This window comes from Oncorhynchus kisutch, linkage group LG11 (assembly GCF_002021735.2).
Source record: "Oncorhynchus kisutch isolate 150728-3 linkage group LG11, Okis_V2, whole genome shotgun sequence".
Lineage (NCBI taxonomy): Eukaryota > Metazoa > Chordata > Actinopteri > Salmoniformes > Salmonidae > Oncorhynchus > Oncorhynchus kisutch.
In genome coordinates, this window is record NC_034184.2 from 15,393,448 (window position 1) to 15,420,490 (window position 27,043).

The following is a 27,043-nucleotide window of genomic DNA, read 5'->3' on the forward strand; positions in this document are numbered from 1 at the left end:
CCTCCCTCTCTCTACCCTCCCCCCTCCCTCTCTCTCTCTCCCCCTCCCTCATCTCTCTCCCCCTCCCCCTCCCTCCCCTCCCCCTCCCTCCCTCCTCCCTCCCTCCCTCCCTCCCTCCCTCCCTCCCCTCCCTCCCTCCCTCCTCCCTCCCCTCCCTCCCTCCCTCTCTTTCTCTCCCTCTCTCTCCTTCCCAAATAGTCCTGTCATCCACCTACTCTCTCCCTCCCTCCCTCTCTCTTTTCCTCCCTCTTCCCTTATGTTGCCTTTCTTCCTCCCTCTTTACTTTCCTCATTCTCCCCTCCTCCCCTCTCCTTCTCTCCTTTTCTCCCTCCATCCCCCTTCCCTCTCTAACTCTTAGCTGGAAGATTCCCTTCACCCTACAGTGTGTGTAATGATATTTCCTGTCCCCATGCACCGATGGAACGCCTTTTCATATTAATGTTGTGAGATGGATTTCTAGAGCTGTTGTTTCTGCCGTTATCTCTCCCAAAGTGCCAGCAATAAGTATAATAAGTACATCTCCATCATCCAAATGCCATGTAGGTAGGGAAACATTTGACCACCTTCCTAGTGTAGAGGAAAGCCTTGGAAAAGTTGTTCATTATTAGTTATCACTCCCAAAGTGACATTGATGAGTACATCTCCATCACTATAATGGAGTTTTAGCAACACCATCTCTAAAGAAAACACCATAACTTGTCATAAATGCAGCAATAGAGATAGGTCATGGCTGGCGCTTTAAATTATGGCATGTGGGGCCATCTGTGGTATGTCTGTAGATTATAGAGTATGTTAGCTGTCAGTCAAACTGCGCAAAAGTGAAACCAAAACTAACCTCGACAGTTACATTTAGGCATTAATTCTGAGATTTTGGTCAAATTTAGGCATTAGGGTTTAGTTTACTTCAGAGTGGTTAAGGTTAGGGTTAAGGTTTGGGATAGGGTTAAAACAAAAATACAAAACAGGTGCCTAGCACTGGGATTGAACTCACAATCTCATGAGCCATACTGCAGCTTGCTGTTCAAGCCCATCCTGTGATCCTCAACCCCATCCACAATGCCCATGCCTAGCTCATCCTATTAAATAAGGGATGGGCAACTTTGATGGGGGTGGAGGACACCAAAATCCCCCATCCCTCCATTTTGCCATGGGGTGTAGAGAACATGTTGCCGTTTTTAAGCTAGTTTGCTGCATTTCTACACATTTTGTCATAGGATGGAGAGAAATGTTTTCAGTTTGTAATATGATATCTGAGTGAGACTGACTAACAGAATCAATGGGGTCCTCCCAGGCTCTAATTCAACCATGATTACTAAGTTAAGATAGCTGGCCACAAGACTAACTTACCAATCAACAAACAAAAAAAATGCTGACATGGGCTGATTGAGAAACTATCATAAAAATTGTTGACAAACAGCCACATTTTGAAATGGCACCTTGTGTATTCTACTATTCTACCTAGCAACAGTAAGTTGAGTCACTGACTGAGTTCCAACGTTTATTTATTTTGGGGGGGGGAATAGGCACTTGTGTTGCCCCTAGTGGATGGTTGGAAATTGGAATGGACATAAAATGCCAAGTCACGCCATAATTTCACCATTTCAAGTATGCCTAAATAGACAATAATCCATTTGAGTTTGGCCTGAGTTTTAGGTTTGGGTGAGGGAAAGGAGGAAAGAAAAGAACTGTGCTATTGTTTTAATATACAGGAAAGCAGCAAAAGTGAATTCTAAGAGAAGGTAACCAACTCCTCCTGAAACCACTGCTCATTGCTCATTGACATGGATCGATATGACAACAGCCAGTGAAAGTACAGAGCGCCAAATTAAAAACAACAGAAATCCCATAATTAAAATCCCTCAAACATAGAAGTATTTCACATCATTTTAAAGATACACTTCTTGTTAATCCCACCACAGTGTCCGATTTCAAAAAGGCTTTATGGCGAAAACACCACAAACGATTATGTTAGATCAGAGCCAAGTCACAGAAAAACACAGCCATTTTTCCTGCCAAAGAGAGGAGTCACAAAAATCTGAAATAGAGATAGCATTAATCACTAACCTCTGATGATCTTCATCAGATGACACTCATAGGACTTCATGTTACACAATACATGTATGTTTTGTTTGATAAAGTTCATATTTATATCAAATAATCTCAGTATACATTGGCGCGTTATGTTCAGTAGTTCCAAAAACATCCAGTGATTTTGCAGGGAGCCACATCAATTGACAGAAATTCTAACAGTAATGAAAATACAAGTGTTATGCATGGAACTTTAGATACACTTCCACTTAATGCAACTGCTGTGTCAGATTGCAAAAAAAGCTTTACGGAAAAAGCAAACCATGCAATAATCTGAGTACGGCGCTCAGAGACCAAACAAGCCAAAAAGATATCCGCCATATTGTGCAGTCAACAGAAGTCAGAAATAACATTGTTAATATTCACTTACCTTTGATGATCTTCATCAGAATACACTCCCAGGAATCCCAGTTCTACAATACATTTTTGTTTTGTTCAATAATGTCCATCATTTATGTCCAAAATGTCAAAAAGTTCCATTACAGTCCTTTAGAAACATGTCAAACGATGTATAGAATCAATCTTTAGGATGTTTTTAACATAAATCTTCATGAATTCCTTTGTCTGGATAAAAGCAATGGAACGCGAGCTAACTCTCACATGAACGAGCGTTACGAGCTTGTGGCACTCTGCCAGACCACTGACTCAAAGAGTCCTTATGAGCCCCTCCTTTACAGTAGAAGCCTCAAACAAGTTTCTAAAGACTGTTGACATCTAGTGGAAGCCTTAGGAAGTGCAACATTACCAATATCCCACTGTATCTTCAATAGGGAATGAGTTGAAAAACGACCAACCTCAGATTTCCGACTTCCTGGTTGGATTTTTTTCTCAGGTTTTTGCCTGCCATATGAGTTATGTTATACATACAGACATCGTTCAAACAGTTTTAGAAACTTCAGAGTGTTTTCTATCCAATACTAATAATATGCATATATTAGCAACTGGGCCTGAGTAGCAGGCAGTTTACTCTGGGCACCTCTGGGCATGTTATTCATCCAAGCTACTCAATACTGCCCCCAGCCATAAGAAGTTAAAAACTGATTGACAGACAACACTGTGCTATTGTACTATTGTAGCGCAGAAAAGCACAAGGAAAGCTGTTATGTCTAGGTTGAGGTAATGGAAGATAACTCTTTCTGAAGCTACTTTTTATTGACGTGAAGTGACTTCTTAATGAAGTCTTGAGAGGTTCAAATAATGGAGAGAAATTCAATTGGAGACCTTTAGAGAAGGGCATGGCTGGAACAAGCAGAAGTGCCACACAGTGGTGTGCTTTACCTCATCACACACACACACACACACACACACACACACACACACACACACACACACACACACACACACACGCACACACACACACACACACACACACACACACACACACACACACACACACACACACACACACACACACACAGGAGCTTTCCCTCATCACACAGTCTGGGCTTTGATGTGACCTATGAGCTCACAGGTTAAGGGTTGCCTTTTCACTTCCTCCTGGGACACACCCCCTAAGTACCTTCCCCCCTCAGACCTCTTCCCACTGTCTACCTCCCCTTCTGTCTGCTAAAGGCATCTGATCTCTGACACCTGTTCAAAGCTTTCACTGGATATCCAACACAGGAGAACCAAGAGTTGTCCCTTTCTTTAACCTACTGTAACTAAAAGAGAACCGAGAGCCCAGTCCTTTCCATTTTCCCAACCTTGTTAAAGGTCCCGAACATGAAATTAGGTGATGTTTGGATGAAACCAGATCAAATTAGGATTTTAATTTGGTTAAGTGAGCTACCTCTGGAACAGCTGTGGGGTCCCTGATGAGAGAGTTGAGAACCACTGACTGAGTTAGTCAACCGTTCTCATTTGAGAAAAGGTCAAACATGAGTCTTTCACAAGACACTGTCCATAGTCAGGTTACTAGTCTAACGCTCTAACCACTAGGCTACCCTGCCGCACCACAACAGATCAGTTGGAATAACACTCTCACATGGCTACACAAAAAGTTGTTTTTCTAAAATGTACAGCATTTCTATCTGAAAATAAAATGATTATGGGTGTTGTTTTAGTCAATCAAAAGGCTATTTTACATGGAAATCAGAATGACTGTTCAGGATCTATATCTTACCTTCAGATTTGTGGAGAGAATGGATCCCTTTATTCTGTCTGATCCACACAGTGTATGTGGTGTCAGGGTGGAGAAGAGGTTGGGGACTGTTGAGTCGGTGACAGTAATGCGAAGTGGACTCGTGATTATTTAGTGTGTTTATTCAGTCCAGAGGGAGCAGGCAGTCCGGACTACACGACTAGGGACAGGAACTATGACTTACTTTGCTCTCCGGAGCAGGGCGGCGTTGAAAGGCATGATAACAGGGGTGGCATTAAGTGTTGAGGAGGATCAGCTGAAATAGAAGATTCCTGGTGTCTGTGATGCCTGGCATTCGGTACGACGCAGACCCGGTGCCTGTCCTGCTGAGTTTTGATGCAGAGTTTTTGCCCAACAAGGTCAAGTTAGGATGTGTCAGTTATTCCGTGAGAGCTTTTGTTCTGGAAATACTACGGTGTTGCAGCTGTGTGTAGCATGGAGATTCCTAGATGTGAGAAGTGTGCAGGACGCCATGAAAGGAGGGAATGTGTAGTATTGGTGGAGAAAGTGTGGGGGTTCCCATGAGGCTGGAGATCAGAGGTGTCCAGTTAGAGGTTGCTAGGGTCAGAGTTGTACAGGAAGTGTTGTATGCTGAAGCAGTGAAGAGAGTGGTAGAGGAAGATGGGGTGATAAGGGGATTCCTGTAAGTAGGCTGAGGTCAATAGAGAGTGATAGGAATAACATGTGCTTCAGTGAGGGGTGGTTCTTAGCCATTAAAGCCATGGTTGTCAACTGTACTGCAGAAAATAGAGGTTGTTGTGGCAGCTGCAGAGAAGTACTTGGGATTGCGAGGTTTTACTACAGAAGATTTGCAGGGGGTGTTGAGTGGTAGTGTTCTGTCCTCCCAGACCGTTGGCCTGGAGTAGAATTAGATGGGGTTCAATAGTGGAATGGGGTGGTGTTTTTAGTGAGGGCTAATAGTTGGCAGGGCAATTTTTCTTTGACTTTTTCACAATTTTGTATTTACCGGAATTTAATGTAGGTAGGCCGTGACTGGCTTCACACTCCAGTACAGTAGGTGGCGGTGCATGCACCTACAAGTTGGAGGCCAACCAAATCCCAAAGAAGAAGAAGAAGATTAACTGTGTTTGGCCATTATATTTTTGCCATAACTTTCTGACTGAAGTAACTGCCATAACTTTCTGACTGAGAAACAAAGCTTAGTTGTCATGGTTATGACATATGCAATGGTTCATCTCACAGTGTGAAGAACACTTGTCTTTTGCTTGAGCAGAATCGGAGCGGGAATCTGAGAGAACCAGAATTAGCTCGGCAGGTGTCCTTGATAGTGCTTGGGAGTAGATGTGTCGAAATAACCAGAGAATCCTAGCTCAACTCAGTCTGTGCTCAAACTCTGTCGTAACACCTCATCATCACGGTTGGAGATAGACAGGCAGAGTGTGTGTGTGTGTGTGTGTTTGTGTCAGTCAGGCAGTTGCGTGGATCAGCGGGAAGAGACAGAGGAACACAGACAGACTACATGACACGTTGTGACTAAATCACACGGTGCTGTAAAGGCTTGTTCTATCACACAGTGTCATCTTCTTGCCTAGAACAGCCCACTTTCTCTCCTCCTCTCTCATTCTCTCTCACTCACTGTAGCTAGAACATTCTCTCTCACTCATTCTATCTGTCTCTTTCTTCCTCACTCATTCTCCTCTCTAACCAACACCATCTCTCTCTCTCTCTCTCTCTCTCTCTCTCTCTCTCTCTCTCTCTCTCTCTCTCTCTCTCTCTCTCTCTCTCTCTCTACCTCTCTCTCTCTCTCTCTCTCTCTCTGTCTCTACCTCTCTCTCTCTCTCTCTCCCTATGTCTCTACCTCTCTCTCTCTCTCCCTCTCTCCCTCTATGTCTCTACCTCTCTCTCTCTCTCTCTCTCTCTCTCTCTCGCTCTCTCTTTCTCTCGCTCTCTCTCTCTCTCTCTCTCTCTCTCTCGCTCTCTCTCTCGCTCTCTCTCTCGCTCTCTCTTTCTCTCTCTCTCTCTCTCTCTCTCCCTCTGTCTCTACCTCTCTCTCACTCTCTCTCCCTCTGTCTCTACCTCTCTCTCTCTACCTCTCTCTCTCTCTCTCTCTCGCTCTCTCTTTCTCTCTCTCTCTCTCTCTCTCTCTCCCTCTGTCTCTACCTCTCTCTCACTCTCTCTCCCTCTATGTCTCTACCTCTCTCTCTCTCTCTCTCTCTCTCTCGCTCTCTCTTTCTTTCTCTCTCTCTCTCTCTCTCTCTCTCTCTCTCTCTCTCTCTCTCTCTCCCTCTGTCTCTACCTCTCTCTCACTCTCTCTCCCTCTATGTCTCTACCTCTCTCTCTCTACCTCTCTCTCTCTCTCTCGCTCTCTCTTTCTCTCTCTCTCTCTCTCTCTCTCTCTCCCTCTGTCTCTACCTCTCTCTCCCTCTCTCTCCCTCTGTCTCTACCTCTCTCTCACTCTCTCTCCCTCTAAGTCTCTACCTCTCTCTCTGTCTCTCTCTATTGTTCTCTCTCTTTCTCTTTCTCTATTGTTCTTTCTCTCTTTCTCTCTGTCACTCGCTCTTGTTCTCGCTTTCTCACTGTTTATCTCTCTCTCTCTCTCTCTCTCTCTCTTGCTCTCTCTACACACACCTTACCCCCCACTACCAACATCTGACCAACGTCATCACCTCTACTTCAGCGTGTCTAGACAGGAGAATAGCTTTTTTCTTTCTCTCCTCCTCTCTTTTCTCATTGTGATATATTGTGTTGCATGTTTGTGTCCTCGGTGGCATTAGTTTTACCTGTCAAGTAACAATGAATGCAGAAGGACCAGTAAACAGGGCATTTGCATACGGGAGATTGTTTCATTACAGTGTGCCTCCCAACAAGCTGTTGATATGAGAAACATTGGTGCCAAGATGAGACTTCGCCATGCTTTACTGCTATAGGGACGGGGGAGAAGTATGTGGTGCATCTTAAACACTAGTACAGGTTACACAGATACACACGTCCTCTGGATCTACTTGCTTGCAGCGGCAGCATTGTGGGTTCGTTTCACAGGACCACTCATACGTAAAATGTATGCACGCATGACTGACTGTAAGTCACTTTGGATAAAAGTGTTGCTAAATTACATACACAGTAGATGGACACTAAAACTACATTGAACAATGTCTCCAAAAATCTAGACTCCAGAGGATATATGCTATATTTGTACTCTAATTAGAAAATCAGTAATTGGAAAATTAAAATCATTGATGAGTAAAATCATTCACTTGATTAATACATAGTCACCTTAATTGATATCATTAATCATTTGGCATTATATTAGCATGTGTGAGCGCACACACACACATTATTAGCCTTGACAGTCATTTTTTCTGCTGTCCTCACAGGAGAACACTTTTTGGTTCCAGGTAGAACCATTTTTGGTTCCAGGCAGAACTATTTTGGGTTCCAATATAGAACCCTCTGGGGTTCTACATGGAACCCAATAGGGTTCTTCTACCTGGAACCAAAAGGGTTCTATCCGGATCCAAAAAAAGGTTATTCAAAGGGTTCTCCTGTGGGGACAGCCAAAGAGACATTTTAGATTCTAGATAGAAAAAAGGTGCTAAGTGTGTATTGTCCAAAGTATTATTAGTAACCATATTAGCGTTTCAATTGAATTAATGTTTTATTTGGTATGATTGAGGTCATGGATTGGCATTCATATTGTCCTATTATTTATGTGTGAAAATGGAGCATGCTTTGGCACATAGTCCTTTTATTTGTAACCATATTAGCAAGGATTTAAATGTAATTCATAATTCCTACACTTTGATTGAAGACATGCATGCTTTGGCACATTGTCCTTTTATAGTGTTTGTGACTGTTCTCCACGCTTTGGCACATTGTCCTTTTATAGTGTTTGTGACTGTTCTCCACGCTTTGGCATATTGTCCTTTTATAGTGTTTGTTACTGTTCTCCACGCTTTGGCACATTGTCCTTTTATAGTGTTTGTGACTGTTGTCCACGCTTTGGCACATTGTCCTTTTATAGTGTTTGTGACTGTTCTCCACGCTTTGGCACATTGTCCTTTTATAGTGTTTGTGACTGTTCTCCACGCTTTGGCACATTGTCCTTTTATAGTGTTTGTGACTGTTCTCCACGCTTTGGCACATTGTCCTTTTATAGTGTTTGTGACTGTTGTCCACGCTTTGGCACATTGTCCTTTTATAGTGTTTGTGACTGTTCTCCACGCTTTGGCACATTGTCCTTTTATAGTGTTTGTGACTGTTGTCCACGCTTTGGCACATTGTCCTTTTATAGTGTTTGTGACTGTTGTCCACGCTTTGGCACATTGTCCTTTTATAGTGTTTGTGACTGTTGTCCACGCTTTGGCACATTGTCCTGTTACTTGTGACCGTGGTAGGTTCTTTTGCAGCCGTCGTGGTTTTGGAGTAGTATTATGTTGAAATGTATTCTCAGTGTGTTATGTACTTTAAAATGATATGGGTGAATGATCAAATGCTGCTGGTGCTGTGTCTCTCTGTCTTTTACTCTCTCTCTCTCTCTCTCTCTCACGCATGCACACACACACACACACATTAGAGCATTGGGTCAGTAACCGAAAGGTTGCTGGTCCGAATACCCGAGCCGACAAGGTGAAGATATCCCCTCTCTCTCACACTGTTTCCCTTACTTTCCAATTGCTACTTTATTTACATGGCACTTTACTTGTAATGACATGGTTCGTCTTTACACTACATGAGACATGAGAACCCCTACTGGTTCTAATAGGAAGCTTCTCTCTGCCAGTGTTTGTGGGCACCAAAGACTGTAATTTGTGGGAAACGCAGCAAACTGTGTTTATTGTGATGAGACTGCCTGGGTTTCTTTATGTGGTGGAAGGGGACGGGGGGAAGGAGGGGGGGATGCGGGAAGCAGGACCACCGAGAGGGAGTGCAAATTGAGCCTGTGTGGTGTCTGTGTGTGTGGAAGTCGTGTGTGTGTGTGCGTGCATGTGTTTCATCAGACTATGAATGACTGTGTCATCGTGTGTTACTGATCACAGTGCCAGTGGCGGGATGCTGGCTCAGGCCTTTTGGCTGCATCCCAGATGGCACCCTATTCCCTTATAGTGCACTACTTTTGACCAGCGACCATACCACCTGTAGGGCTCTGGTCAAAAGTAGTGCACTATATAGGGAATAGGGTGCCATCTGGGATGCTCCCATCTCTCTTAGTTATATTTGGCAGTGGGTAGTAACTGTGTTGTTGCTACCATATACTGAGTGCCACGCATTATGTTTAGATCAAGAAGCAAATGTTGTCACTATCGTCTGAAATGTCACAGGAGACAGGATCCAATAATTATATTCATACCTGGAATGTGCCTTCTGCCTTTGATGGTTTCCCAGTCCCAGATGGTTGTTGCTGAGCAACCTGTATACTTTGTGAGTGACATTAAAAAGGGGCAATCTGCAGTTGCTACATCCCTATTTGGACTTAAAAATAAATTATATGTATTGATTCTTGAAGAATATAACTTAAAAATGCCTCATTAGCTCAGTTTAACTGTTGTACCCCATCAGAACCCAAAATATATGTTTGTTTTACTCCCATTTTGATATAATGGAATGCCAGTCCTTGCTCGTGATTACGTTTCCTCACCCCCATCCCTCAGCTTTTTACCGAAACAGTGGCGAATGCTTTGATATTCTTTCAACTGCAGATTGCACCTTCAACTGGTACGATGAGAGGTGAACCCATCCCTCAATGCTAACTATACCTAGATGGTTTATTGGCATGAGCAGTCTATTCCAGCACCTCAATATCGCCCTTCCTAAACTTCACATCCCCAGTCCTCTATCCCCTCCACCTTTCTCCCTCCTTCCTCCCCATCAACCCCCTCCTCCCATACCCCGTACAAGGCCACATGGCTGAAATGATCTGTGAAGGAGAGTGGCTGCCACATGTCTGCCAGGCCTATGGTAGTTCACTTACACCACTATTACAGTAGCTTAGGTAAGGGCCTTGAGAACACCCTCCTCTTACCATCTCTTCCACCCTTCCTTCCTTACTACCCCCTTTTCCCTTCCTATGGCCTCCATCCACCACCATCTTCTCCTGGGTTCAACCCACGTAGCTGCCACTGCCTGCAATTCTATAATGCCACCATTACAGTAGCTTTAGGTTAGGGCCTTGAGCCTCCTATACCTCCTCCCTCCGGTAATAGTAAATGTTGTGGTGCTTCTGTCAAATGTGTTTCATGTCGTCTACTGATTGAGAGAGTCTGTCTATCAGCGCTACCGATGTCCCATTATAGCAGCGTGCCTGCTCCACTTCCTCATTGATCTACCTGCCATTAGGAACCACTACTCACTGGGACTCTGGGCTGCATATCCACTTATGCTGCACAGAAGTTAACACACTTGAATAATGCAACACGGCATGTAGAGATGTTGAAACGGATAATTACTGTTCCTGAAACAGTACAGGCTAGAACATTACAATGCAATACCGGTAGCTTCTAGCTTTGTAGGCCAAGTTTCCTTGCTAGCTCACAGCTGAAGCCAACATCAGTTCACAACCCTAGTACCTTATTTGTGATAATATGCAAACCATAATGCAAAATATTGCTGATTGTCACCAAAAACTTTATTCATTTGATTATTCTCACCCACATCGCATCTCTCCCAGACAAGATCATCTTTGCTTCAGCCTTGAAAGGACTTTGTGTGTGAATGAGGTCATGGTTCTCAAAGAAACAGCGCACACTTTTATAAAAGAAGAATTGCTTCTTCTATGCAAATGTTGTTGATCAGTACAATAAAATAAGTCCCAAATGAAAGGTAAAAATTGTTTTTCATCTGTGGCCTCATGAAATCACAGAAAACAAGCTCAATAACTCAATGCATGCACACACTCCTATTGAATATGCATTCACCTGCATCGTGAACAGGGCTAGGCTACTGTCACGTCCTGACCTTAGTTCCTTTTTTATGTCTCTATTTTAGTTTGGTCAGGGCGTGAGTTGGGGTGGCATTCTATGTTTTGCTTTCTATTTCTATGTGTTTGGCCTGGTATGGTTCCCAATCAGAGGCAGCTGGCTATTGTTGTCTCTGATTGAGAACCATACTAAGGCAGCCTGTTTTCCCACTATGATTTGTGGGTAGTTGTTTTCTGTCTTTGTATTAGTTACCAGACGGAACTGTTTCGGTTGTTCTTTTGTTTACTTTGCATTGTAGTGTTCAGTTCAGTTGAATAAAATGACGAACACTTACCACGCTGCATATTGGTCCGATCCTTCCTAAACCGTTACAGCAACATCTTGATTTACCCAGTTTATCAATAGAGACTTTCCATTCAAATGAATGATTACCATTATGTTGTTATGTAGTTAGATTGGTAAAAAAAAACATGATATTGAACTCAAAATATCTGTCTGGATCTTGTGCCATTCTGTGACTAATTCGAATTTATATTATCGTTCTGGTATTGTTTTGGTATCAAGTATTGTGATGGTATCGAGTATCGTGATACTGAACCTGGTTTCGGTTTTGAAGTAAAAATGATTGTATTGTGACAACACTAATACATACCATATGAAATGAAACATATCATACAAAATGGAGGGAGACAGATTTACTTGTACTAGTTTACATCTAGTCCAGGTTGCCCCATCCATGGCCCTCTCGTCCCACATGTCTGCCACAGCCAGGCCTGTGGTACTAATAGCTCAAACTCCATGATTGCTGTAGTTTTAGGTAAGGCCTTGAGACAGTTAACTTTTCCGCTGACTAGATCCACGAAATGGGGGAGCCCTGAGGAAAACAGGAGAGGAAGAGAATTTGAGAGAGAGAGAGAGAGAGAGAGGGGTCCACTCATCAACCAAGAATTCACAAAATGGGACAAACGCAATTGAGACTCTGTATGCATAATTCTGCAAAAATATCCTTCATGTATAAAGCAAAACCCCAAATAATACATGCAGAGCAGAATTAGGACTACTCCCGCTAACTATCCAAATCCAGAAAATAACTGTTAAATTCTACAACCACCATAAAGTAAGTGATACCCACACATTCCACCACAAAGCCCTAACCTGCTGAGAGACCTAGAGAAGAGTCCCCTCAGCCAGCTGGTTCTGGGGCTATGTTCCCAAACACAAACAGACCCCACAGAGCCCCAGGACAGCAACACAATTAGACCCAACCAAATTATGAGAAAACTAAAAGAAGAAAACAAAAATCAAGCAAAACAGAGTTGTAGAATACTTGACCACAGTGACTGATCCAAAATTAATAAAATCCTTGAATATGTACAGACTCAGTGAGCATAGACTTGCTATTAAGAGAGGCCGCCGTAGGCAGACCTGGCTCTCAAGAGAAGACAAGCTATGTGCACCACGCCCACAAAATGAGGTAGAAACTAAGCTGCACTTCCTAAACTCCTGCGAAAAAAGTTAGAGGCACATATTTCCCACAGATCACAAAGACTTTGAAAACAAATCAAACATTGATAAACTCCCATCCCACTGGGCACACACTGGTTGAATCAACATTGTTTCCATATCATTTCAACGAAATGACATTGAACCAACGTGGAATAGATGTTGAATAGATGTTGAATTGGCGTCTGTGCCCAGTAGGATATCTGTTAGGCGAAATACCGCCATGTGCAATCACAGCAGCAAGATTGCTCTATCCAATGAAATCAAACAAATTGTAGGAGTGGGACACCCCCATCCTTCAAAAAAGGAACAGAGGCGTCCAGTAGCACCAGGACTGTAGGCTTTCAGAGGGCCACTCACTGTTTCCTGGGTTAGATAAATGTATTGTACTCGTGCATTCAGTGTTAACAGTGAACACACGCACAATCGTGCACTTACACACACTTACACACACACACACACACACACACACACACACACACACACACACACACACACACACACACACACACACATACACACAGAAGGAGCTCTGGTGGTTTCAACAGCATTTTATCACAGCTAACCCAAGCTAGCAGGCACACACACAAGGTTCGCATACACACACACACAGGGAGCATGATGGCAATGGTTGTAAAGTGTGCTAGTGTGCTTTTGATCCTTGCAAGATCTGTGTGTGTGGGTGCGTGGTCTGCTTGTGTGCATGAGTGCATTAGTTCAGCCACAGGAGTGGGCATGCATCGCAATGGCTCTGCCTAGGGCTTACTCTACTCTCTACTCCACGTATCACTCTGAAGACACTCCCTACTCCTGTCTAACCCTCCACACTGAACCATCGCCTCAGGTTCACATTGTGTACAATACCTCATACCGTAGACGGAACAGAGGAATGAAAGGAGCGGCTCTCCTTGAGGTATGGCGACATTGAAAATATGAAGGGCTCACACTGGCTGAAATTCAAGTGTTTTGTGGAAATGTGAGAGACTTCATGTAATCCGTGTCATGGCCTACTAATAGCTTACTACACAACATACACTTAGTATTACTTTGGTGTTATAGCTACAGTATACATATCTCCCTGGCATAATACATCATTTATGCAGAAGCATACAATACATTTTTGGAATCGTTGGTCCTTGAGGGCAAATTTTGTCATCAAACTTTGTCACCAAAGTCTGGCATTCTCTGGATTTATGGGGCTTTCAAGACAACTGGGAACTCTGAAAAAAACAAGGTTGAATCATGACGTCAGTTATCTTCAGGTCGGAGCTCTAGAAAGAGGCCCGAGTTCCCGACTTGGAATTTGGAGTTGGATGACCGTTCAAAGTCTGAGATTTTCCAGTTGGATATACAGCATGGCAAATGATCAAGGTGTTGAATGTTTATCCTTTTGAGCTTGGAAAGAGACCCTTAAACGCAGACTTGGACCACACACCCACTCCACTGAATAGCAGGCTAGTGACTGCTTGCGGTTAGCCACTGATTCCTTCCAAACCACTCATTGTTGAATTTGCGATTTTCATGTTGTGTAATGTTTATGTCTAATGGCCGATGAGCACCGATACATTTTATAAAAAATGTATCTTCATATGACAAGGATTTGCCAGTAGATTGTCGAAGTGATTCATGATGATGAAGTCAGCCTGCAGGTGCCCGGCCCGCTAGAGCGTGATGAGCCAAGTGAAGCTAGATAGGCACTTCTAATGTAACTCTATGGCAGCACCCAAGGGGCTTGAATTTTCGAGCTCTCCCCATAGATTTTGCAGTGACGTAGTGTCTCTATGAGTGACAGAACACTGAGCCAGTCACGGCGCAACTAGAGAACATTACCAACCCGTACGCTGTGTATTTTCCGCGGGCTGCCCCACCACAACAGAAAGCACTGAGCTAGGCTGAAACACCTGCATTTTGGAGCTGACTTACTCAAGAAAACAAAAAAGAGACCATGTTTTGTATGGAAGTTTATTAATTATGGAGGACCTCATGTCTGCTGTTTTCTGTTTTCTGTTTTTTTCCTTTCAATTAAGAGCTAGACAACCAGGTGAGGGGAGTTCCTTACTAATCAATTACCTTAATTATCAATCAAGACCAAGGGAGAACCCACACTCAGCCCTCTGTGGAATGAGTTTTACACATGGGTTCTAAAGAATCTACAAATAACTTTTGAGATTGAGAATGGTTCTATAAAGAACCTTTCTCGATAAATGTTAAATAAAGAACCATAAAAAAAGGTTCTATATATAGCCCCAAAAGGGTTGTGACCATAGCGGAACCATTTTTGTGCTATATATAACTTTTTTTTATTGTTCTTTATAGAACCTTAGGAAATGGTTATTTATAGCACCATACAGGTTCCATTTAGAACTTTATGACCATGGTTCTTTACATAAAATGTTTTTTATTTAGCACCAAAAAGAGTTCTGCTATAGTTACCAACCAAATAACCCCTCTCGGGTATTATTTAGAAACATTGTTTTTTGGGTGTGTAAATGCTGCAGTCCTTGGTCATCAGGACTGTAACTACCCAGTGATAGGCCTAACCCAGTATGACACTACTACACTGCAGTATCAGTAGATAGTGGTTTGTGAAATTGCAGGGTGTGATTTTCTCTCTCTTGTATTCTTCACCAGATAACGATGTGACTACAGAAGAGGACACTGAGGATGGACAGAAGGCAGGAGGTTAGTGCCCATGACGGTTTCAGACTTCTGTTCTTTTCACCTTGTGAGATTGAATTACACATTGAGTGTAGGTTATATGTGCACGTGTTGGAGATATGAAACAGTAGTAAAACCTCAAGGAAACGCACTCACACTATGGTTGGAAAATACCACTTTTAGCCTTTTGACCTATGTCAGCGCGTTTACATTTATATAGGAATTTTCAGTACTCTGACTAAGGTTAGAATTCTCAAATGTTAGCATAATTAAAGAGTGATTGCTTTTCAAACAGTTTCAGAGAGTTTCAGAGAGAGAGTGTTTCAGAGAGAGAGAGAGAGAGAGAGAGAGAGAGAGAGAGAGATCAGGGATAACGCTTCACAAGTAAACCTGTGAAAATCCTAACACATTTATTTGATACATTCAAGGTGCGGGTAGGTAAGGGGTGGGAGATTGTGTCTGTCACAAAATGGAATGTTCGTTCATTGGTGACAGACACAATTCCAGCAGTGACAAAATCAGTGGTAAAAATACGAGGTACACTCTTAGAAAAAAAGGTTCTATCTAGAACCTAAAAGGGCCCTTCGGCTGTCCCCATAGGAGAACAGTTTTTGGTTCCAGGTAGAACCCTTTTGGTTTCATAGAGGGTTCTAAGTGGAAACCAAAATGGTTCTATCTGGAACTAAAATGGGTTTTACCTGAAACCGAAAATTATTATCCTATGGGGACAGACGAAGAACCCTTTTGAAACCCTTTTTTATAAGAGTGCATTGTTCATTTTCTTATCGATTAAACATTCATGCACAATACAGTTTTCTCTTCCCAAAACAAAAATCTATTACGAACAGAGTGAGCTAAGTTTTGTATACTTGACCCTTTCTAAAAGTTTTTTCAAAATGGTGATGTTTATAAAGGAGTGCAAGGGCGAATTGAGTTATTGTGATGTTTATAAAGGAGTGCAAGGGCGAATTGAGTTATTGTGATGTTTATAAAGGAGTGCAAGGGCGAATTGAGTTATTGTGATGTTTATAAAGGAGTGCAAGGGCGAATTGAGTTATTGTGATGTTTATAAAGGAGTGCAAGGGCGAATTGAGTTATTGTGATGTTTATAAAGGAGTGCAAGGGCGAATTGAGTTATTGTGATGTTTATAAAGGAGTGCAAGGGCGAATTGAGTTATTGCACACACGCACACTTCACGGCGTAAGCATTCGCTAATGCAAATACATAGTAAAACATGCCAATAGCATCTCACTAGATTGTGCTTGACTCTGCCCACTACGCTTAATTTGATCCCATTGGATACGACGCCAATGATACATCTTTGGTTAGTTATCAGTATCTTTGGCGGAGCTGTGTTGTGGCCAAAACATCACTAGTACACGCAGTAGCACACAAACACACACTGCCAGGAAGTGCAGAAAGCTTTGCATTGCTTTGCAATCTACTTGACACCATGGCTGGAACTTAGAGATAAAGTAGCTACCAAGATCCAACTATTGACATTTTGCCTCCGTGTCGTGCGAATCCTTTAAATAAATATGGACCCCCCTGTACCCCTGCACATTGACTTGGTACCGGTACCCCCTGGATATAGCGTCATTATCAATTTTTTATTGTGTTCCTTAAAAAATATATATATATTTTTAACTTTAGTTTATTTAGTAAATATTTTTAAAAATTGCATTATTTGTTAAGGGCTTGTAAGTAAGCATTTCACGGTAAAGTCTACAGCTGTTGTAGTCAGCGCAGGTGACAAATACATTTTGATAAGATTTGATTTGACAGAATTCAAAATGGGTTTGTGTAAATCCTAAATTGCTGATGTATTGTTTGAAAGGCGTAAACACGAGAGTCTGTCAAATACAGTGCATTTGGAAAGCATTCACATTTTATTATGTTACAGCCTTATTCTAAAATGTATTAAATCGTTTTTTCCCTCATCAATATACATACAATACCCAATAATGACAAAGTAAAAACAGGTTTTTTGAAATATTTGCAAATATATAAAACAACAACAACTGAAATATCACATTTACATACTGTAAGTATTCAGACTGTTTACTCAGTACTTTGTTGAAGCACCTTTGGCAGCGATTACAGCCTTGAGTCTTCTTTGGTATGTTGCTACAAGCTTGGCACACCTGTATTTGAGGAGTTTCTCCCATTCTTCTCTGCAGATCCTCTCAAATTCTGTCAGGTTAGATGGGGAGCGTCACTGCACAGCTATTTTCAGGTCTCTCCAGAGATGTTCGATCGAGTTCAAGTCCGGGCTCTGGCTGGGCCACTCAAGGACATTCAGAGACTTATCCCGAAACCACTCCTGCGTTGTCTTGGCTGTTGTCCTGTTGGAAGGTGAAACTTTGCCCCAGTCTGAGGTCCTGAGCACTCTGGAGCAGGTTTTCATCAAGGATCTCACTGTACTTTACTCTGTTCATCTTTCCCTCGATTCTGACTAATCTCCCAGTCCCTGCCGCTGAAAAACATCCCCACAGCATGACTTTGCCACCACCGTGCCAGGTTTAACCAGGACTTGATGCTTGGCATTCATGCCAAAGAGTTCAATCTTGGTTTCATCAGACCAGAGAATCTTGTTTGTCATGGTCTGAGAGTCTTTAGGTGCCTTTTGGCCTAAACTCCAAGCGGGCTGTCATGTGTCTTTTACTGAGGAGTGGCTTCCGTCTGGCCACTCTACCATAAAGGCCTGATTGGTGCAGTGCTGCAGAGATTATTGTCCTTCTGGAAGGTTCTCCCATCTCCACAGAGGAACTCTGGAGATCTGTCAGAGTGACCATCGGGTTCTTGGTCACCTCCCTGACCAAGGCTCTTCTCCCACGATTGCTCAGTTTTTCCGGGCGGCCAGCTTTAGGAAGAGTTGATGGTTCCAAACTTCTTCCATGTAAGAACGATGGAGGCCGCTGTGTTCTTGGGGACCTCCAATGCTGCAGATATTTTTTGGTACCCTTCCCCAGATCTATGCCTCGACACAATCCTGTCTCGGAGCTCTACAGACAATTCCTTTAACCTCATGGCTTGATTTTTGCTCTGACATGCACTGTCAACTGAAGGACCTTATATAGCCAGGCATGTGCTTTTCCAAATCATGTCAAATCAATTGAATTTACCACAGTTGGACTCCAGTCAAGTTGTAGAAACATCTCAAGGATGATAAATGGAAACTGGATGCACCTGAGCTCAATTTTGAGTCTCGTAGCAAAGTGTGAATACTTATGTAAATAAGGTAAAAACCTGTTTTCGCTTTGTTATTATGCGGTATTGTGTGTAGATTACTGAGAGAAAAAATAATATTTAATCCATTTTAGAATAAGGCTATAATGTAACAAAATGTGGGAAAAGGAAATGGGTCTGAATACTTTCCGAAGGCACTGTAGTTTATCTGGTATGAACAGATGCTGCCTCTACAGATAGAGAAGTGCTTGCTGTCTATATTTGAGAGGGAAGAGAAAGTTTACAGCATGTGGTATATGTGAACTTCTGGGAAGTTGCTTCATGAAGTCTATCATTGAATACCGGTCTAGGCCTATATAAGCTCTAGAGCTTTGAACTTACCTTGTATAGCCTGTCTGTTGTTGTCATGCAACCAATCAAACCAGTGCTACTACCACCTCTACAGTAGTTGACTTGTAGATCTCGTGAACACCATCCACTACATGTGCAGCCAACTAAGCACAGTGAGAGAGAGAGAGAGAGAGAGAGAGAGAGAGAGAGAGAGAGAGAGAGAGAGGGGGAGAGGGAGAGAGAGAGAGAGAGAGTCTGACTAACTGACTGACTTTTGGTTTTATTGTCTGTCTCAGGAAGTGTTTTTAGATTATATTGTAGTGAGATGTGGCCCACCAGCCATGTGCTATCCTTCAATTCACCCAAACACTTTTAGATGTGGGCCCCCAACTGTGTGCTATCCATCTATCCACCCAAACACCTTTAGATGTGGGCACCCAACTGTGTGCTATCCTTCTATCCACCCAAACACCTTTGGATGTGGGATGAACTGTGTGCTATCCATCTATCCACTCAAACACATTTAGATGTGGGCACCCAACTGTGTGCTATCCTTCTATCCACCCAAACACCTTTAGATGTGGGCATGCAACTGTGTGCTATCCTTCTATCCACCCAAACACCTTTAGATGTGGGCACGCAACTGTGTGCTATCCTTCTATCCACCCAAACACCTTTAGATGTGAGATGAACTGTGTGCTATCCATCTATCCACCCAAACACCTTTAGATGTGGGCACCCAACTGTGTGCTATCCTTCTATCCACCCAAACACCTTTAGATGTGGGCACGCAACTGTGTGCTATCCTTTTATCCACCCAAACACCTTTAGATGTGGGCACCCAACTGTGTGCTATCCATCTATCCACCCAAACACCTTTAGATATGGGCACCCAACTGTGTGCTATCCATCTATCCACCCAAACACCTTTAGATGTGGGCACCCAACTGTGTGCTATCCTTCTATCCACCCAAACACCTTTAGATGTGGGCACCCAACCATGTGCTATCCTTCTATCCACCCAAACACCTTTAGATGTGGGCACCCAACCATGTGCTATCCTTCTATCCACCCAAACACCTTTAGATGTGGGCACCCAACTGTGTGCTATCCATCTATCCACCCAAACACCTTTAGATGTGGGCACCCAACTGTGTGCTATCCTTCTATCCACCCAAACACCTTTAGATGTGGGCACCCAACTGTGTGCTATCCATCTATCCACCCAAACACCTTTAGATGTGGGCACCCAACTGTGTGCTATCCATCTATCCACCCAAACACCTTTAGATGTGGGCACCCAACTGTGTGCTATCCTTCTATCCACCCAAACACCTTTAGATGTGGGCACCCAACTGTGTGCTATCCTTCTATCCACCCAAACACCTTTAGATGTGGGCACCCAACTGTGTGCTATCCATCTATCCACCCAAACACCTTTAGATGTGGGCACCCAACTGTGTGCTATCCATCTATCCACCCAAACACCTTTAGATGTGGGCACCCAACTGTGTGCTATCCATCTATCCACCCAAACACCTTTAGATGTGGACACCCAACTGTGTGCTATCCTTCTATCCACCCAAACACCTTTAGATGTGGACACCCAACTGTGTGCTATCCTTCTATCCACCCAAACACTTTTAGATGTGGACACCCAACTGTGTGCTATCCATCTATCCACCCAAACACCTTTAGATGTGGGCACCCAACTGTGTGCTATCCATCTATCCACCCAAACACCTTTAGATGTGGGCACCCAACTGTGTGCTATCCATCTATCCACCCAAACACCTTTAGATGTGGGCACCCAACTGTGTGCTATCCTTCTATCCACCCAAACACCTTTAGATGTGGGCACCCAACTGTGTGCTATCCTTCTATCCACCCAAACACCTTTAGATGTGGGCACCCAACTGTGTGCTATCCATCTATCCACCCAAACACCTTTAGATGTGGGCACCCAACTGTGTGCTATCCATCTATCCACCCAAACACCTTTAGATGTGGGCACCCAACTGTGTGCTATCCATCTATCCACCCAAACACCTTTAGATGTGGACACCCAACTGTGTGCTATCCTTCTATCCACCCAAACACCTTTAGATGTGGACACCCAACTGTGTGCTATCCTTCTATCCACCCAAACACTTCTAAACCTTTACATTCTTTACATTCACCCACATTATTTACCGATTATGTTTCCAATAGGATTCCTTTATGACATGAACATAAAGGGCAATTTTATAATCATAGTAAAATGTGATACAGACTGATCCAAGAGGCACAGAATGACTGAATCAGAGAGATTGTACCTCATAGTTAACATTATCTGAGGGATGTTTTCTAAACTGGGTGGTTCGAGCCCTGAATGCTAATTGGCTGACAGCCAATATCATACTGTATACCACAGGATGACAAAACATGACTTTTTACTGCTCTAATTAAGTTGGTAACCAGTTTATAATAGCAATAAGCCACCTAGGGGGTTTGTGTCCAGGCACCCCGTGTTGCGTCGTCCTTCCAAGATGTAGTCCCGACACAAATCCAGGGTTGCTACCCAAGCCGATTGCTCGTTCGTTCTATTGGTTCAGTTTCTAGAGACGCGACCCTAGAGACGCGACCCAGTCATTCAGTCTTTTTGTTCTATTTCTATGGACGTGACCCAGTCGTTTGTTCTAAATGTTCCATTGCATACTGGCTGGCAATGTTCTTATCCCTTGCTTGCTAGCTAGTCAACTACTGCTAACTTGCAGTCACGTCAAACAGTGCAGCCAGAATAACAACAAAGTAGCTGCATTTGCATTTGTTTAAGCTTTATTTATTTGGGTACATGCATAACAATGAGCTACCGAGGCGTGATTTCACTTGGCATAGAAAACGTGCTCACTCGTCAGAACACAGAGGAACTAGCCAACAACACAGCTAACACAATCACTTCAAACTGAAGCTGGAAAAATGGCAAACTAGCTGCACTTTTCAGTTTACTTTTCTTTGTATATAACCATAAAACTGATTCACGATTTTGACTGGCTGAGAAACTCTGCCTGTCTGTCTTGTCCCGACTCCCGACACGTTACTATGGGACAGCTGGAGATCGAATTTGAATATTGAAACAATGTTGCAAATTTCGGAGAGATAGACAGCAAGGTTTTACAAATCTCTGCTGTTAAAAACTAAATGTTAGTCTAAAAGAAATGTGAGATAATGCCAAGATGCTTTTTATAGTGGAAATCAAGTTTATAAATTGTGTGGCTGGGCTGATGAGACAGTGGTTGCTCAGCCAGATTTAGCAGGTGGTAACTTGTGGAATAGACACCGGCTGGAATGCGATTTGAACCAACCAGGATTAGACCCACCCGTTGTATAAATTGGCCATATACCACACCCCCTTGGGCCTTATTGCTTAAATATCTCATCTACCATAGCCAAATGTTCCCATCAGCTCCAAATATCTACTGTATCAACCACACTCCCACTGACATTATCCAACATAAAACATAATTCCCAGCCCTGTGTTGTCTTCCCTCCACTCCTCTCCCAAGTCGCTCCCCCCATACCCCTCCCAGTCTTGCCCAGTGCCCGGTTCAGCCCTTGTTTGATGGTGACGGCTGTCTGAGTTAGTGCCAGCCACTGGCCCTCTCATACTGTTCCATCAGCCAGGGGTTGATTCAGAGCTGGGCTGGAGCTGGTTCAAGGGTTGCTATCCATTGGTTCTCACGTGGCCATGGTGCTTTTGTCCCAGACTCAGCTCTGGACATTGGCTTCAAAGCCTCTGTATAACCCTTTCATGCTATTTGAGACTTGCCATAATGTGTGATAATATGTATCACACAACTGATACCTGTCCTTCTTGTAGCAGGCACGTCCCCTTCTAAGGAATCCAGAAGCAAGAATCAGAGTGAAGACCGCCATGATGACGGTAAGAGAGTGTGTGTTCTAGGATCATCTTTCTGCATGGATTGCATTTTTGTATGTGTGTAGTAGCATATTTACAGTACAGTTGTTTCTCTCTCTCTCTGTGTGTGTGTGTGTCAGTGAGAGTGCGTGCAAGCGTGTGTGCACGCTTGCTTGCATGCAATCATTCATGGTCAGTATCCCTAATCTCCATCTCTCCCCTGTGCCAAGTTCCTCTCTGTGGAAATGAATACAGGATGAAGCCGGGAGGTTTTATAAAGAATGTTTTCTTTCAGGGGAAACTTATTTAAGAAGCATTATCAGGCTATTCTGCAGTTTCAGGGACTTTGGATGTGTAATACTGAAACAATTATAGGCCTCTCCAGTAAGATGGACCAGAGATAATTAGATTCTTACACTGGAGGGCGTCGTAAGGCAATTAGCTTGGCACACCATCCATTTGGCTCCAAGCTTATGGTTGGGGGGGGGGGTATTTTAAAAAAAGATATCTACTACAGTGATGTTTTCTTTGGGGAAATAATCGCTCTACCGCTACCACTTGATTGTAGTCTAAAGCACACGCATTAGACACACACACACACACACAGATAGCCGCAGAGGCTGGAAAAGACAGATAGCTAGTGAAGCTGCTTCAAGGGCACCAATGCATTGTAATCTAATTGAACAAAACACTGACTAACACCTCCTCAGATCTCGCAGGCACACACACACGCACGCACGCACACACACACACGCACACGCACACACACACACACACACACACACCTCCTCACATCTCTCAGGCTATACTCGTTGTATCACTACCTCTGCCATAATCCATAGCCATAATAATTAAATATGATTCACAAATTCAATCACAGGAATTATGGAGCGTAAGTATTTAGTAATAATCTTTATAAATTCTAATTTATCAGGCCTGCTGGATGCTTAATGGCAGCTAATCCACAGACAAAAGGCCTTGGCACAGTCACTCTAGACATTTTAGAACACGGGAAAATAACACTCCTTCAGTCAACCTCTTACACACGATCCAGTATGAATTTAAAGACTGTTCTGTGCTGTAAAGGTGTAATTGTATTTAAAGGAAATATTAATTAGTCAAGTTTACAGGTTTTTCTAACTGCTTACACAAGTTTTCAAATCTGTCTCCTTTTTTTCAAAACTCTACACACAATTCCCAAAACTGCACACACAAAATGCTAAATGCCTCACATCTCCTTCAAAATGTAACACTGCATTCAAAATGCCATAAACACATGTCAGAATGAAGCCTTTGCATCAAATGGCAAACACTGCTTTCATAATACTACATTTTTGGATATACCATGTAAACACTGTTGTTCTAAATCTAAAGCTCTTTGGTCTTTCATAGGCTTATATCTACATTTCAATACAATGTTCTGCAGTGAAAGTAATCGGCTGAGAGGGGTAACAAGTACACTGTAAACACCAATGCAATGTAGAAACAGAAAATATTTATTAGGCCAAACATTACTGTTGTATACAGTAGCATACAACAAAACCATAAACATATGTAAACCAAAAGTATATTCTTTAGAATACAGTAAAGAACACAATTGTGTGTGTGGCGTCCCAAAGGGGCAGTACAGGAATTGGTAGGGGGGGGGGGGGGGGGGGGGGGCAGTCACCAGTGCTAAGCTACGCTTCATCTCTTCTCCGGCCTGAGTCTGGCCACGATACTTCGTCCACATCACAAGATATGTTTTCTCTTGCCAAACATCGAGGGAAGAATCTCCTAGCATGGCGTATCCAACCTCCAACCTCTAGGTCCCCACATAGACCATATTTATAATTGCAGTCTCTTGTACATCTGTAAACAAGCATCCTCGTCCTCCATGATGTCTTTGCCTTTCCACTCTGTACAGAATTCAAACACAGTATGTGTTCAGCATAGGAACTGTAAACAATGTACAAAAAAATGTAGTACAGCATGATAACCAACCTTATTCATTCAATGCAGTGCAGTAAATGGATGGCTTAGAGCTACAAATGTTTATGCAATACTATGAAGTCATATGTATTTTACAGTACATTACTGTAATGCTAAAATAGTCATTAGATAGTTGCATACCTGTTCTCATTTCTGAAGGTTCGACTCAAATCTGTAAATCGACTCAAATTGGGCTGGACTCTCAGTCCAGCCTCTATCATGGTCAAACCGTGGTTGATCACATGATCAACAAATTTTGCCCTCATCTCATTAAAGATGCCTCTCCTTCCTTCTTTTCCTTGCCCTCGTCCTCTCCCTCCTACTCCTCTTGCTCTCTGTCCATTGTTGGCATCCATTGTTCAAAACAGGTAATCTGACCTTTGACCTATTTATAGGCCTAAACTACAGTAAAGCAGTGATTGGTTAGTGATCAGTTAAGCTATTAGTGTTTGCACATGTGAGGAGTGTGTGTGTGACCTGGTGAATAAGTGTAGCATTTTGATTGGTTGTCAAATCAAATCAAATGTAATTATATAGCCCTTCGTACATCAGCTGATATCTCAAAGTGCTGTACAGAAACCCAGCCTAAAACCCCAAACAGCAAGCAATGCAGATGTAGAAGCACGGTGGCTAGGAAAAACTCACTAGAAAGGCCAAAACCTAGGAAGAAACGTAGAGAGGAACCAGGCTATGTGGGGTGGCCAGTCCTCTTCTGGCTGTGCCAGGTGGAGATTATAACAGAACATGGCCAAGATGTTCAAATGTTCATAAATGACCAGCATGGTCCAATAATAATAGGGCAGAACAGTTGAAACTGGAGCAGCAGCACGGTCAGGTGGACTGGGGACAGCAAGGAGTCATCATGTCAAGTAGTCCTGGGGCATGGTCCTAGGGCTCAGGTCTTCCGAGAGAGAGAAAGAAAGAGAGAAGGAGAGAATTAGAGAACGCACACTTAGATTCACACAGGACATCGAATAGGACAGGAGAAGTACTCCAGATATAACAAACTGACCCCAGCCCCCCGACACATAAACTACTGCAGCATAAATACTGGAGGCTGAGACAGGAGGGGTCAGAAGACACTGTTGTGTTTGGAAAAGGAAAGCAAGTCACTTCCTGTTAGATTTTTGTGTTTTAGGTTGAGAATTGTGTGTAGTATTTTGAAAAAAGTGTTTTATGCAATTGACAACTGAGTCAAAGGCTGAGAAATAGCTTATGGTTTCAAAAATCGTGTGACATGATAAGATTTTGTGTGTAAGCAGTTGGAAAAAAATGTAATATGATTCTGTGATGTACTGTAAAGGGTGGGTTGATGTACTGGCTCTAATTTAAATGACCTAAACTTCTCATTTGCTCTAGCACAGGAACAGAACCATAGTTTGCCAGTGCTGTGATAAAATATTGTGTAGCTAGCCAGACAGTTTTTTATTAACTGCCAATATGCCAACATTCAATTCAAACAATGCGGTCAATCCACAAACATACACTAGCTGAAATCAGTCGATGATAGGATTTATACAATGGGTGGGTCTAATCCTGAATGCTGATTGGTTAAAACCGCATTCCAGCCAGTGACTATTCCACAAGTTACCACCGGGTAAGTCTATGACGTTAAAATGCCTATTTACACTGTACCATCAGACTTCGCAATCCACTGTCTCATCAGTCCAGCCAGGCAATTTATAGACTTGATCTCCACTATAAAAAGCATCTAGACATGATCTCGATCTATATTATCTGAAGTTGAAGTCGGAAGTTTACAAACACCTTAGCCAAATACATTTAAACTCAGTTTTTCCACAATTCCTGACATTTAATCCGAGTAAAAATTCCCTGTCTTAGGTCAGTTAGGATCACCACTTTATTTTAAGAATGTGAAATGTCTGAATAATAGTAGAGAGAATTATTTATTTCAGCTTTATTTCATCACATTCCCAGTGGGTCAGAAGTTTACATACACTCAATTAGTATTTGGTAGCATTGCCTTTAAATTGTTTAACTTGGGTCAAATGTTTTGGTTAGCCTTCCACAAGCTTCCCACAATAAGTTGGGTGAATTTTGGCCCATTCCTCCTGACAGAGCTGGTGTAACTGAGTCAGGTTTGTAGGCCTCCTTGCTCACACACGTTTTTTAGGTTCTGCCCACAAATTTTCTATAAGATGGAGGTCAGGGCTTTGTGATGGCCACTCCAATAACTTGACTTCGTTGTCCTTAAGCCATTTTGCCACAACTTTGAAAATATGCTTGGGGTCATTGTCCATTTGGAAGACCCATTTGCGACCAAGCTTTAACTTCCTGACTGATGTCTTGAGATGTTGCTTCAATATATCCACATCATTTTCCATCTTCATGATGCCATCTATTTTGTGAAGTGCACCAGTCCCTCCTGC

At 42.8% G+C, this 27,043-nt stretch overlaps 1 protein-coding gene across 1 annotated transcript in view; it reads left to right on the forward strand.

The window, feature by feature from the left end:
* LOC109898925 (mono-ADP ribosylhydrolase 2) overlaps positions 1-27,043 on the forward strand; it is a 722,140-nt gene that overhangs the window by 609,817 nt on the left and 85,280 nt on the right. The window contains exons 7-8 of the mRNA XM_031836489.1: positions 15,238-15,288; positions 22,644-22,706. Coding sequence (XP_031692349.1) covers positions 15,238-15,288; positions 22,644-22,706 — 114 coding nt within the window. The remainder of the gene's footprint in view (positions 1-15,237; positions 15,289-22,643; positions 22,707-27,043) is intronic.